At 42.4% G+C, this 12,939-nt stretch overlaps 1 protein-coding gene across 2 annotated transcripts in view; it reads left to right on the forward strand.

Moving 5' to 3' along the window:
- RTEL1 (regulator of telomere elongation helicase 1) overlaps positions 1–12,939 on the forward strand; it is an 85,033-nt gene that overhangs the window by 39,264 nt on the left and 32,830 nt on the right. For both annotated transcript variants that reach the window (XM_075276914.1, XM_075276915.1), the window contains exons 16-23: positions 390–522; positions 722–835; positions 1,461–1,501; positions 1,878–1,963; positions 2,041–2,118; positions 3,110–3,187; positions 3,263–3,409; positions 3,874–3,989. In XM_075276914.1, the coding sequence (XP_075133015.1) occupies positions 390–522; positions 722–835; positions 1,461–1,501; positions 1,878–1,963; positions 2,041–2,118; positions 3,110–3,187; positions 3,263–3,409; positions 3,874–3,989 (793 nt within the window). The remainder of the gene's footprint in view (positions 1–389; positions 523–721; positions 836–1,460; positions 1,502–1,877; positions 1,964–2,040; positions 2,119–3,109; positions 3,188–3,262; positions 3,410–3,873; positions 3,990–12,939) is intronic.

Below are 12,939 nucleotides of genomic sequence, written 5' to 3' on the forward strand. Positions count from 1 at the left end.
CCATATGCAAATAAGCCGCCCTGTGTACCCAAGGGTTGGCCATTCCTACCAAAGCACCCATACCTATTCTTTCTGTACAATCAATCAATGTAGTTTGGTTCCATAAAGAATCACTATCGCCATATGTCATATGTATGTAGTGGGACTTGTGATGTCAATTAAATAAGTAAATTGAGAGCGGTTACAATTGCACAATGCAGTGCACCACATAGTCAAATGCATTTAGGAACACTTCACTAGTCAGAGCATACATGACAAAAGGATATAAAAAGCACCTAAGATAGAATTAACTCCTCATTCTCCGCCACCTCCAGGCCCTGTATAAGGATAGTATATTGTATAAGGTTCTACTGAAATGTATGCATGAAAGTCTTTGGGTTATTTTGCAGGGAAGGTGCTCAGCTATTGGTGCTTCAGTCCTGGCTACACAATGCATGACCTAGTGAAACACGGAGTACGAAGCATTATTTTGACCAGTGGAACATTGTGTCCCCTCAGTTCCTTCACCATGGAAATGCAGATGTGAGTCACAGAACACCTGCTTGAAGTTTGTATTTTCGCAACAGATGGAGATCCTTAAGTAGGAGACTCCTGTTATATGGATTTCTTATTTTACCATCTTTATATGTGCATATGTATTTTTTCCATCTCTGCCGTCAATACAAGCTGCTAATACTTCTAATTGCTTATTATTGTCTGATTTGTCTCTCTGATATTTCAGCCCTTTTCCAGTGATGCTGGAAAACCCACACGTCATTGAAAAACACCAGATTTGGGTCGGAGTTGTTCCTCAGGGCCCTGATGGAGCCTACCTCAGCTCTGCATTTGATAGAAGGTAAAAAGCAGTTGTAGAAATTGAACCTCACAAAATCCTGTCAGTTATATGGGACCTATAATGAATGGATACAATACAGGGATCTAAGAAGAGATTTTCCTTGTTATTTCATACATATACATCATCTGTGATTCGTAGTTTATGTGGACGAATCAAGGACCTAGCTCATCGAGAAGCAAAATTAATCCACTGAGGGGATTGTCTGAGAAGCATTACACCACAGGCCAAATACTTTTTCGAATTTAGAAAGGCATCGTCTATTTTTGTATATGGCATATAGCAATGTTTTATTAATTAGGGATTGTCACTGTGACCGTGTTGGGGATCTATCCGCTATGCCAGAAAAAGCGTTTCTCAAAAGGAATACCTCTGGGGGTATTGGGGACCGGCACTTGCATTTTCATAATACTTAACTATTTTATGGACTTGATTGCAATATTATAGTATTATAACATTCATATGTAAGTTTCCCTTACCAACCATACAGTTTGCTATACAAAGTAGTTTAGTTTTACACTAGATTTAATGTGAGCAGATTTACTAGAGCTTAATTTACAGTTATTGTGCATTCCCTAGATCTTACTCATGTGTTTTGTTTTTTTTTTGTTTTTTTTTCTCTAAACAGGTTTTCAGCAGATTATTTGTCGTCTCTGGGGAAGACGATTGGTAATTTCCAGCCTCCTCCCCCCCCCCCAAAAAAAAAAAAAAAAAAAAATGTGTGTGGATACTGTATCTATTTTGGTAGATTTCTTGCTAAGCCACTTTCCAGCTGTGTGTCCAGGGGATGGGATAGTTGTTTGATCTTTACTGCCAGTGTAGGGGATGGTATTCCTGTCTGGTTCCCACTTGTCTATGCATGGGATGAGCTTTTCTGCCCTGTTCCTTCTTTTCTGTCCGTTAGGATAGAACATCCTCTCTATGTAGGTAATAGTCTTCAGTCTGTTCCTCTATCTGTTGGATAAGCCTGTTTCCCATGGCTTATTTATTTATTTTTTTTACCATTTGCCAGTTTTTCTCAATACGTTTGGTTTTATATATCCAGGTAACATATCCCGTGTGGTTCCTCACGGCCTGCTAGTCTTTTTCCCCTCTTACCCAGTCATGGATAAAAGTCTGGAGTTCTGGAAGGTGAGGTTATCTTACAGTCATATTGATCATCTGCATGTGCCAATGTGCACTCATTTTGACCTGTTGTTTACCTGCAGGAGAATAGCCTCACATCACGTATTGAAGATGTGAAACCAATGTTTGTGGAGCCAAGAGGAAAAGGCTCATTTACCGAGGTGAACTAACTTGACTTTAGTTAGAGAAACTCAGTGGGAGAATGATTCATCACTAATGACTAATTGTAATGTATAATTAAATATATCCACCCTAAAGGTAAACCTCACCTTTTATATGGAAGTTGTAGTGGAAGCCAGTGTATTCATCATAAGTAAGTTGGTATCTTTATCCCATTGCTGAGTCAGTCATATTGGCTGGCCCTTCTTTGTCAGCTTCTCTGTGAAATGGTCACATAATTATTCTGAGATGGGATGTCCTGCTCAGACTTGACTGAATGGATTAGTAAATTAAATCTTTTTAAATTTTAATTACAATACACTTTTCTCAGACAACCCCTTCGTGTTAGGTGTTGAAAAGAAAGTACAAAGATACTAATTTTCACACTCGCATTTCTACATTTCTGTAAATCAAAGGAAGGGATTGTTACTTAACTACTTTTGTTTGAATCAGTTCTTATGCATTAAATTGGTTTATTTTACATTAAAATAGTGCTGTATACAGGATAACCGTTTTGTTTTGATTTTCGCAATTTTCTTTTCACCTTCCACAGCCTCATATAAAAAAAATAAATCAATCAATCATACTGTAGTGTACCCAGTTGCTTCGGTGTCTCCCAGCCCAGTCAATTTCAGCTGCGTGTAATGTACCACGTCCTTTCCTTAGGCCGCTGATTGGCCTCAGAGGTCACATGCGGTGGAGACTTAAAAGAAAGACTAAACACTAAAACAAGACTTTGGAGCAGCAGGACCAGACCAAGATGGGAGACACCGGAACAATCAGGGAAAGGGGAGTATGGTTTGTTTGATGGGGGGGGTTTTCTGTTTTTTGCCTTTTCTCATCTTTCCTAGTGTGATAGATCGATCTAAATATATTGAAAATCTTATCCTGGACAATTAAACCATACTGGAGATATATATATATATATATATATATATATATATATATATATATATATATATATATATATATAATATATAATTTATTTTGTAGATAATTGATGCATTTTATGAGAGAATACAAGCTCCCAACAGCACTGGTGCAAGTTTCTTCGCTGTATGTAGAGGAAAGGTGAGTGTTTTATGTTTTTAATGTCCTGGCCTGTACATATACATTGCATATTTTCAGTGACTGTTCCCATTTCAGGCCAGTGAAGGGTTAGATTTTGCAGACTGCAATGGCCGGGGTGTGATAATTACTGGCCTTCCATTCCCACCACGAATGGATCCTCGGGTCATTTTAAAGATGCAGTTCCTGGATGAAATGAGACGAACACAAAGTGCTGCTGGAAAGGTAATATTATTATTGTTACAATATTATTTTCTGTTTTGCATGTGTAATTATATACGAAGAGCTATAGAGTTAAGGAGCTGTGTCAAACAGTTGTAATGGCAGAATTGTAGCTCTAGGCCATAGAGTCTGGAGGTTGTTGGAGGTAATCATTGCTCTGTGGCTCTGGTTCCACTGAAAAAAGCGGCAAAATTTTTGTACAAATCTGAGTTTTTCTGTGCCGTCCTCAATACTTTCATAAAATGGGGCATAACTTTACTGCTGTAAATGATACCTGAAATCTACAATTTAAAATTTTCTGAATCTAGACTTTAGTGCAGACTCATGACCTGAAGTAGGGTGCACTTAAAATGAGACGCATCTTCCATCAACGCAGGACATGGTGTTGAATATGCTAGTCTTCATAAATCTTTACTTTATAAACTTTACTAATTTTCTCACTGTTTTTTTTCTCTCCCCCAATCCAGTACCTGTCTGGGCAAGACTGGTATCGACAACAGGCGTCTCGTGCTGTCAATCAAGCTATAGGTAGAGTCATTCGACATCGACAAGACTATGGAGCCATCTTTTTGTGTGATCACAGGTAACCATGGACTGGTGGAGGGTACACTTTGCAGTCATTTTTCTGAAGTTCTAGTGCACATAAAGATAAAAAATTTTAAAAAAATAATCTTGATTCACTCTTCAGTGGCAAGGCATTATTATCCCCGTTCCTGCTTCAGATTGTTCCCCTTCACTGTTCCCAAGAAGGATGGCTCTCTTTGCTCCATCCTGGACCTGAAGTGGTTCAACAGGTTTGTCTTGTTCGTAGGTTCCACATGGAGTGTCTGTGGTCGTTGGTGGCATCCCCGGAGACCAGCAAATTCCTGTTATTCATTGATATTCACGATGCTTGCCTCCACATTTCCATCATGCTGTGCAATCAGTATTTTCTGTGTTTTGCAGTGGGTTTGCATCATTTTCAGTTTGTCGCTCTCCCCTTCAGTCTGATCACCGCCCCCCCCAGTATTTACCAAGGTCATGGCATCTCTCATGGCTGTCCTCTTTTCCAGAGGCGTTTTTGTTTATCCATACTTGGACGACTTCCTGGTGAAGGCTCCCTCCAAGACAGACAATCTGGTCAGCTTACAGATCATCTTGGTCCTCCTTGACTTGCTCATTTGGCTCATCAGTGAGGAAAAGTTTTGTCTAGTGCATTCTAAGTGCATGGATTTTGGCCTCTTGGGACAAATCTCTGTCCAGCTTCGACCACCTGGTTCTCTTGCCTTCCTAGATTTGTAGAGAGCTTCTTTGGTGGCTGTCTTTCCCAGGAGTTCCACGGGTGGGGGAAGGGTAGAGAGTCCTTTCTTCTGCTCTGTTGGCAGATGATCTCTACTGATGCCAGTCTTTCTGGTTGAGGAGCAGTCTTTGGTGCCTTGACTGTTCAAGATTTTCAATTGGGGTTTGGTCTGGAGGCTGGTTAGGTCACTCCAGGACCTTGAAATGCTTCTTACAGAGTCACTCCTCAGACTCAGCCATGACCCATCTTCAATGAACAGGGCCAGCTTTTTGGTAACGGCCTAGAAAAGCTCATCTCCGAAACTACTGCAGGAAAAAGCTCTCTCCTTTCCCGTAGGCGTCCTAAATGCTAGCAGGCTCCTCCTTTCAGGATATCTGGCTTACCAGCATTGATGACACCTGGGCCTTAGAGGTGGTGCCCGACTGGCTTCTTCATTGATTTCACCTCCCTTCCAAACCGAAGGTTTTTTCTTTACCGTCTGCCCCCCACCCACCCACCCACCCACTCGAGTGGCTGCTTTCTTCAGGCCGTCTCCACGCTTCAGCAGCAGGGTGGCCCTGTCCCTGTTTCAGAGTGTTTCCAGGGTTTTTATTGCAGCCTGTTCACCATTCTCAAGCAAGACAGCTCTCTTCGTCCCATCCAGGACCTGAAGCTCAACAGATTTGTTCGTGTCCACAGGTTCTGCATAGAGTCCCTGTGGTCAGTGGTGGCATCCTTGTAGACTAGCGAATTCCTGTTGTCTATCGGTGTCCAAGACGCTCATCTCCATATTTCCATCACGCTATGCCATCAGCGTTTTCTTCGTTTCGTTTCGCACCATTGCAAACCCAGGCTAGCCTCTGTCCCCCAAGTGTTTACCAAAGAGATGGCGTCTCCGGTGGCTATCCTCCCTTCCAGAGGAGTTGCTGTGATTACAAACTTGAACGGCCTCCTGGTGAGAGCTACCTCCAAGATGGACATTCTGACCAGCTTGTGAATCACCTTGGGACTACTTCGCTGTGCTCTAGGCTATTCACAAGACCGTGTAATTCCCACCCCTAGGACTGCTTTAAGAAATCCCATGGTGCTGTGTCCCCCATTAAAATAAGCCAGAAAAATGGATTTCTGTAATTGCCAAAAAATCCTTTTCTCGTTGCATTCATTGGGGGACACAGATCCCCACCCTTGTTTCTTGTTGTTCTGGGCATGAGCTGCTTTGGTTCGTTTTTGAGTTCAGTGTCTCTCTTAGTGCTGCGTTACAAACTGGCTAGAAAAGCATCTGTGGAGAGGATATAGCCCACTAGAAGGCTGACTTCTTTTGAATTTCCTAGTGTCAGCCTTTTAGTGGCCAGGTCTATACCCACAGTGCTCTGTCCCCAATGAATACAACGAGAAAAAGATTTTACAAGAATACAAAAATCCATTTTTCTCTTATAGCTGCTACATGTGGTACTATATCTGTCAGGTGCAAGAGCGCCAAAAATTGACTCAGACTATTGCATTGCATTCCAAGTTATGATCAAGCCACCCTCATTATGCCTAACTGTGATCTTCTCTATTGTTATAAATTATATATGTGTAATTTTACTTATGCGTAGAGTAAAGTAAACTTGTCGTATAAATAAAACCCAAAAATGATTGGAACATTGCTGTTTGTTCCATTTACGTCCATCCCTTCCAAAGAAAAGAATAATCATAGTAATGGTACAAATATTTATAAAAATATTCAACTCCTATCTAAATAAACAAGCCCTCACGGGGCTATGCCAACAGGAAACTTAACATGCTGTGACTCTCTGACGTTAGCTTCACACTAGCATTGTATCTCTGTTTTTCTGGTCTGTCGGAGGACCAGAACAACGTAGAGGCGACCACTAAAATAGCAGTTACACGCAGAGTCTGTTGCACCCCATTGACTATGATGGTGTCCATCTTTTTAAAACTGAAACAGGTGGAGAAAAGTTCTCAGTACAGTACTTCTCTCCTCCAATTTTCAGGTAGACAGTGCGACGGAGTCTCCAATGGAGTCTCTGTCGCAAATATGAACATGGCCAGAATTTGGTTATTTAAAAATATTAAAAGAAAACAAAATCCCACTTTTCTCCGTTAAAGGGGTTGCTGTGGTAAGTATAAGCATACAAAGGGCTGCAATTTCTGGAAATTGTGGTCAAACTGCTCCATTCATTTGACTTGTAAGTCAGTGGCAGGTAGATTGAAGATTTTAAACGCATACGTTCTAAAGTGGAGTGACACTTGACTGTTTAACAAGCGTTGAGCAATCCCTTTACATTCCTTTCCTCTTGGACATAGTTGTTATTTCTACAGCTGGATTATGTATTACTATAAATACTGGTCTCGATGCAGAAAACTAGGGCATAGAAAAAGATTGTGTAATGTGTGACTGAGGTGATTACTAAACACTTTAAAAAGAGTTATAATATAAACTGTCCTCCAGACACATTTATAGTTACTATATATTACATAGATGAGTTGTGATAGAGGAAGTGCAAATGGTGTCCAGAATTAGCTTGTATTTACGTAACTTCTGCTCTTTATATGCCTTGAATAAAGGAGGGTTTTTTTGGGGTTTAAAGGGAACCTTTGTGGGATGAGACTAGACAATGAGATTATTTTAAGAACTCACATGCATCAGCAAAATCGCATGGAATTGAATACATTACTGCAATGTTCCCAATTATTATGATGTGCTCTTTGAGTTTCTGAATGCATTATGGGAGTGAAAATGTTTTTAAAATACAATGGATAAACCATAAGTATGATCAATTAGGATCAGGGCCGCCGATAGGCCAGTATTACTGCTACTGGCGTCAGGGGCCCGGCCAAATTGAAAAATGGGGGGGGCCCGGTTTTGGCCCGCCACCGTGTACCGGCCCCCTGGCGCCTGCAGCAGCCGTATGTCCTATTTCAACTCAGATCTGCGTCCAGAGAACACAGATCTGAGTTGAAAACATATGCGGCTGAAGCAAGGAGCTGTCACAGCTCAGCTCCTTGCTTCGCCGCTGCTACTGGCTGTGTAGACGCGATGTGATGATATCACGTCTACAACTGTGTCAGCGAGAGAGAGAGCGGCGAAGGAGAAGGTAAGTGTAATGTGTACACTAAGGTGGATCGTGAAACTGGGGGCAGATGAAGGAGAGGACCGCATGACACTGGGGGCAGAGATGGAGGGACATGAATCTGGGGGCAGAGATGGGGGGACATGAATCTGGGGGCAGAGATGGGGGGGAACGTGAATCTGGGGACAGAGATGGGGGGGGGACGTGAATCTGGGGACAGAGATGGGGGGGACGTGAATCTGGGAGCAGAGATGGGGGGGACATGAATCTGGGGGCAGAGATGGTGGGGACATGAATCTGGGGGCAGAGATGGTGGGGACATGAATCTGGGGGCAGAGATGGTGGGGACATGAATCTGGGGGCAGAGATGGTGGGGACATGAATGTGGGGGCAGAGATGGTGGGGACATGAATCTGGGGGCAGAGATGGTGGGGACATGAATCTGGGGGCAGAGATGGTGGGGACATGAATCTGGGGGCAGAGATGGGGGGACATGAATCTGGGGGCAGAGATGGAGGGGACATGAATCTTGGGCAGAGATGGGGGGGACATGAAACTGGGGCAGAGCTGGAGGGGGGGGACATGAATCTGGGGGCAGAGATGGGGGGACATGAATCTGGGGGAAGAGATGGGGGGGGACATGAATCTGGGGGAAGAGATGGGGGGGACATGAATCTGGGGGCAGAGATGGAGGGGGGGCAGAGCTGGAGGGGGAGACATGAAACTGGGGGCAGATGAAGGGTGTATATGAAACTGGGGGAGAGATAGAGGGGGGACATATAATTTACGAGTGACTGTGTGTGGGCACATGTAAAATTAATGAGAATGGGCGGAGTCAACATAACAGTGGGCGGGGCTAAATTTGTCCCTCTTTTGGTTCTTCAAAAGTTGGGAGGTATGGGTACAGGGGGCAATGGAAAGATATTAGAAGGTGGACGGGGGGGGTGATTGTTGGGGCATCGGGTGTGCGGCACTGCGGAGAGGGAACTGGGGCAATAATATATGTTTTTAGCTGGAGAACTACAAAGCACACAATACCTCCAAAGGTATGTGTGCTTTGTATTAATAATGATGTAGGCTGCTATGCTACTAGCATAGCAGCCTGTTTGGGGGTGGGACTTTCACTTTAAAGGAGTGTTCACATTGCGTTTTTGGCCTCCCTTGCCGAGATACGTTGGTAACCAGTCACAATCAGCTACCCACTTATCCCTGCACGGAGAACTGCAGGCCCCCCCCCTTTTTTTTTTTTTTTTTTTTTTAATGGCCAGTTCTTCGTGCAGGGATAAGTTGACAGCTGATTCTGACTGGTTACCAATGTATCCCGGCAAGGGAGGCCAAAAACGCAATGTGAAAAAGCCCTGAGAATTTATTAAGAGGGCTCTTATAAATGGTGTTAGCTCTCTATAGGCGCTGTCACACGTAGCAGATTTTACCTGCAAATAGAATCTGATTAAGCATTGTAATGCTGCTAAATAAAGGTAAATTTAATACGTAATTGGTATGTCGCAAAGTAAAGTAGTTTTAAAATGGCGGGGGGGGGGGGGGGGGCAAAGACACTTAGGCTGTATGGGGCCCCAAAATTCCTGATGGCGGCCCTGATTAGGATCCCAACCTCCACTAGATACACTATCCTCGCATAACAATTAACTATATGAATGTGGTTTTGCCAGTTACTGCAGCACAGCCTATTCCAATGTATGGGTCTGAGTGGACATAACTTGCATTATCTATTAAATTTGTACAGGTGTTGTTGCGCCAAGTGTTACAATAAAGGGGGGGGGGGGGGTGCAGAGGACTGACACCCATTGGGCAATCAATCATGGTATCAATATTCTAAACTTGAGTCTTTCTATTGTCAAGTTGCTACAAATCTGTTCTTGGCCTCGGGAAAGCTTGAATGACAAACAAAATCCACACCATTCTTCCACAGAAGTATTAGACTTCCCAAGCATGTTCAAATATCACTACCATGTTACAGACCACATTACAGTGATAAATATCTTACCTTACTACTTATACTTATAACAGCTGGAGGTCTGCTACGTTTGTATCTAGTCTAGGCAGTACTCATAGAAACATTAAAAGATTGATTGTAGAAAATGCCACATGGTCCATCTAGTCTTCGCATATTTTTTGATTAACCTTGGGATAGACATGTGCTTATCCCAAGTTAGATGAAGACACAGGTCCATAAAGTCCAACCTATACTCTACATTGTTGATCCAGAGGAAGACCACAACAACAACAACAAAAAAAACCTGAGACTTATGCCGGTTGCCTAATGTTAAAGAAAAAAAAATTGCTCTCCAAATCTGGCAATCAGTATAAATCCCTGGATCAATTTGCCCTTACCAAAAATCTAAAAATCCATAGCCTGCAATATTTTCAAGAAAGGCGTCTAGACCTTTTTTGAACTTGCACAATGAATCCACCGTCACCATCCAGTACCAATGAGTGCCATATTCTCACTGCTGTTATAGTAAGGAATCCCAGTCTATGACGCTGGTAAATGTTCTTTCGTCTAGACATAGGGTGTCATTGTTACCTGGCCTAGGGGTGAAAAGAAAATTGAAATTGTCTTTGTATTCTCCCATCATGTATTTGTTCATTGTTTACTTATTTATTTTGCTCACTTGTATAGCGCCGTTATATCCCACAGTGCTTTAAAGACATTGTTAGTCACTGTCCCATATAGGGCTCACAATATACATTCCCTATCAGTATGTCTTAGGAGTGTGGGAGGAAACCCACGGGAACACAGGAATAACATACAAACTCCTTGCAGATGTTGTCCTTGGCAGGATTTGAACCCAGAACTCCAGCGCTGCAAGGTTGCAGCGCTAACCACTGAGCCCACCATACTGGCCATAATGATTAGATCTCCCCATTGCTGTCTTTGTAAACAGAATAAACCCAAATTAATCTGTCATTGTACTCCAATCCACCCATTCCCCTAATCATTTTGGTCACCCTTTCTGCACCCTCTCTAGTTTAGCTATGTCCTTCATCTACATGAGGATGAAATTTGTGCTCAATAGACTTAACTTTAGGACCAACTGGTCCATAAGACCAAATCACTCTTCTGTGCTTTGAGTTTGGTATATTGCCATCAAGCTAGGCTTGTCTATACTTCGCTCTAAGTAGTATTCAGTCTGTGCATATTATCTTTGTGGTGGAAGTCCTGTGGTGGTTGAATGCTATTTTTGTAGATTTCCAGTTTAACGAAGTTGCTTGATAATGAACTTTTGGTTTTCAGGCTTCGTTTCCTCACTTAGAGGCAAGTCTGTGGATTTCTTAAGAATCATGATACATCTTATTTTCTTTTTGTGGCCAAGTCTTCCATAGAGCGTCACTGGTACATTAACAAACTTTTTAAAAGCTTAGAGGTGATTCATATTCCTTGGAAGTCATCTGTCATCAAAGTTAATGTGGGGTGTAAAGAAATTAATATTACTGGACATTTATCTGACTTCTAGTGCTTGTACATTATTAGCATTATTTTTACAGTACCATTTATTTCATGGAGCTTTACATTTGAGACTTTTCATACATAATACAAAAGTACAATAGACTATCTTTGTGACCAACTGGTACAGTGAGATATAGGACCCTGTCTGGAAGGGCTTAGAAATCTATAAGAGAACAATGAGGGCGACAGTAGGTGAGAGTGTACTCTTCAGATGGTTGTGTGGCGGCATTGGAGTTATTGAAATTTGTAAGCTCTCCTGAGAAGGTGGTTGGTTTTCAGGTTGCTATTGAAAGTTGTGATTGTGATCACAGTCTTGTGTGTCATGGTAGTGGATTTCAGAGTATAGTGCAGGGATACTCAACTGGTGGACCAGACTGCAGCTGCCAGTTGCTCGGACTCCTGCCACCCTTTCACAATGACACTGGTCAGGAGTAATGCTCATCAAGTGCTGTACCCTTAGCCTAACACATTGCAATAGGAGTGGCAACAGGGATCAGCATCCCTTCTTCTGCTTGCATAGAAGTAACGTGACTGTACTTCTGTGTAGTCATTAGGGATGACTGCAGAGGCATCGTGCCGCTATTGTAATTTGTCAGGGCTTTGGGGGCAGCAGTCAGGAGATAACTGTAGGACCCTCGAGAATTATACTGTGTGTGTCGGGACTATTAGGGAATTATACTGTGTGGGGGCTTTAACACCCAATTAGTGCTCCCCCACGTAGTATAAATCTCGTTAGAGCCCCATGCACGGAGGACATTTCTTCCAGCAACATTTCTCAGTCCGAGTCTCCAATTTTTATTTTATTTTTTTTTAAATTTCCATCAGGTCTTCATACCAGGATTGCCTTTTGATTCAGTGAGCTCTGCCATGCATGAGGGGGAATAATGAGTCGACGGTTGAGCGAATAGGGGTGTTATAGTGTCTATTATAGTGATGGTAAAGTGATTGATGAAGGCAGTGGTAGATCTTAGTACTCAATAGAGGAAGGAGACTGGGGGGGACAAGTAGCTGCAGACAAAGTGCACTTCAAAAGAAGGAAGAAAAATGTAGACTCTTCTACTAGATTTGGTAAGGCAGGGAATGAGAGAGCTGGATGCCACCGTGGAAGAGTGCAACGGGGAAGTCATGTCTGAAGGTGATAGAACAAGTATTCAATTTTTTCTTTTTTTGATAGCTTGAACCTGCAATCCATAGATCACTGTACAGGGGGACTGGAAGGGAAGGGGTCAAGGTAAATGGTTTCAAGGGAGATCTGTGAATGGGAGTTTGATGAGGTGGCCCATGAATCAAAAAAGTACATTAAATATAGTAGTTAATAGGGTTTGGGTATTTTGTGCCAGTTGGTGGTAAATTTTAAGGTGAAATTTGTATATAGTTTCTAGCAGTTCTTGAAGGAGATGACCAGAAATACAAAAATACCATTAACAGAAAATGTACTATATAAAAATAGTGGTAGAATTAAGCTGTTATCTACTGTATGCCATACAAAGACCTGAAAACACATAGGCGCAGCCAGCTGCCAGTCTCCTTTTCCACCCAAATCCTCAAATATCTCCCATAATGATTGAACTAATATCATGAGTAATATGGTCAGACATGGTGGTGGTTTTGAAGGCAGAAGCACTAGTGAGTCGTTACCTCCATATTGCTGTATATTCACAACTCGCTCTTGAGTGACAGGTTAACCAAGTTGTATTTTTGCTAATATCTTTGTTTTAAATGCAGTAAA

The sequence above is a fragment of the Leptodactylus fuscus genome, chromosome 6, assembly GCF_031893055.1.
Source record: "Leptodactylus fuscus isolate aLepFus1 chromosome 6, aLepFus1.hap2, whole genome shotgun sequence".
Taxonomy (NCBI): Eukaryota; Metazoa; Chordata; class Amphibia; order Anura; family Leptodactylidae; genus Leptodactylus; species Leptodactylus fuscus.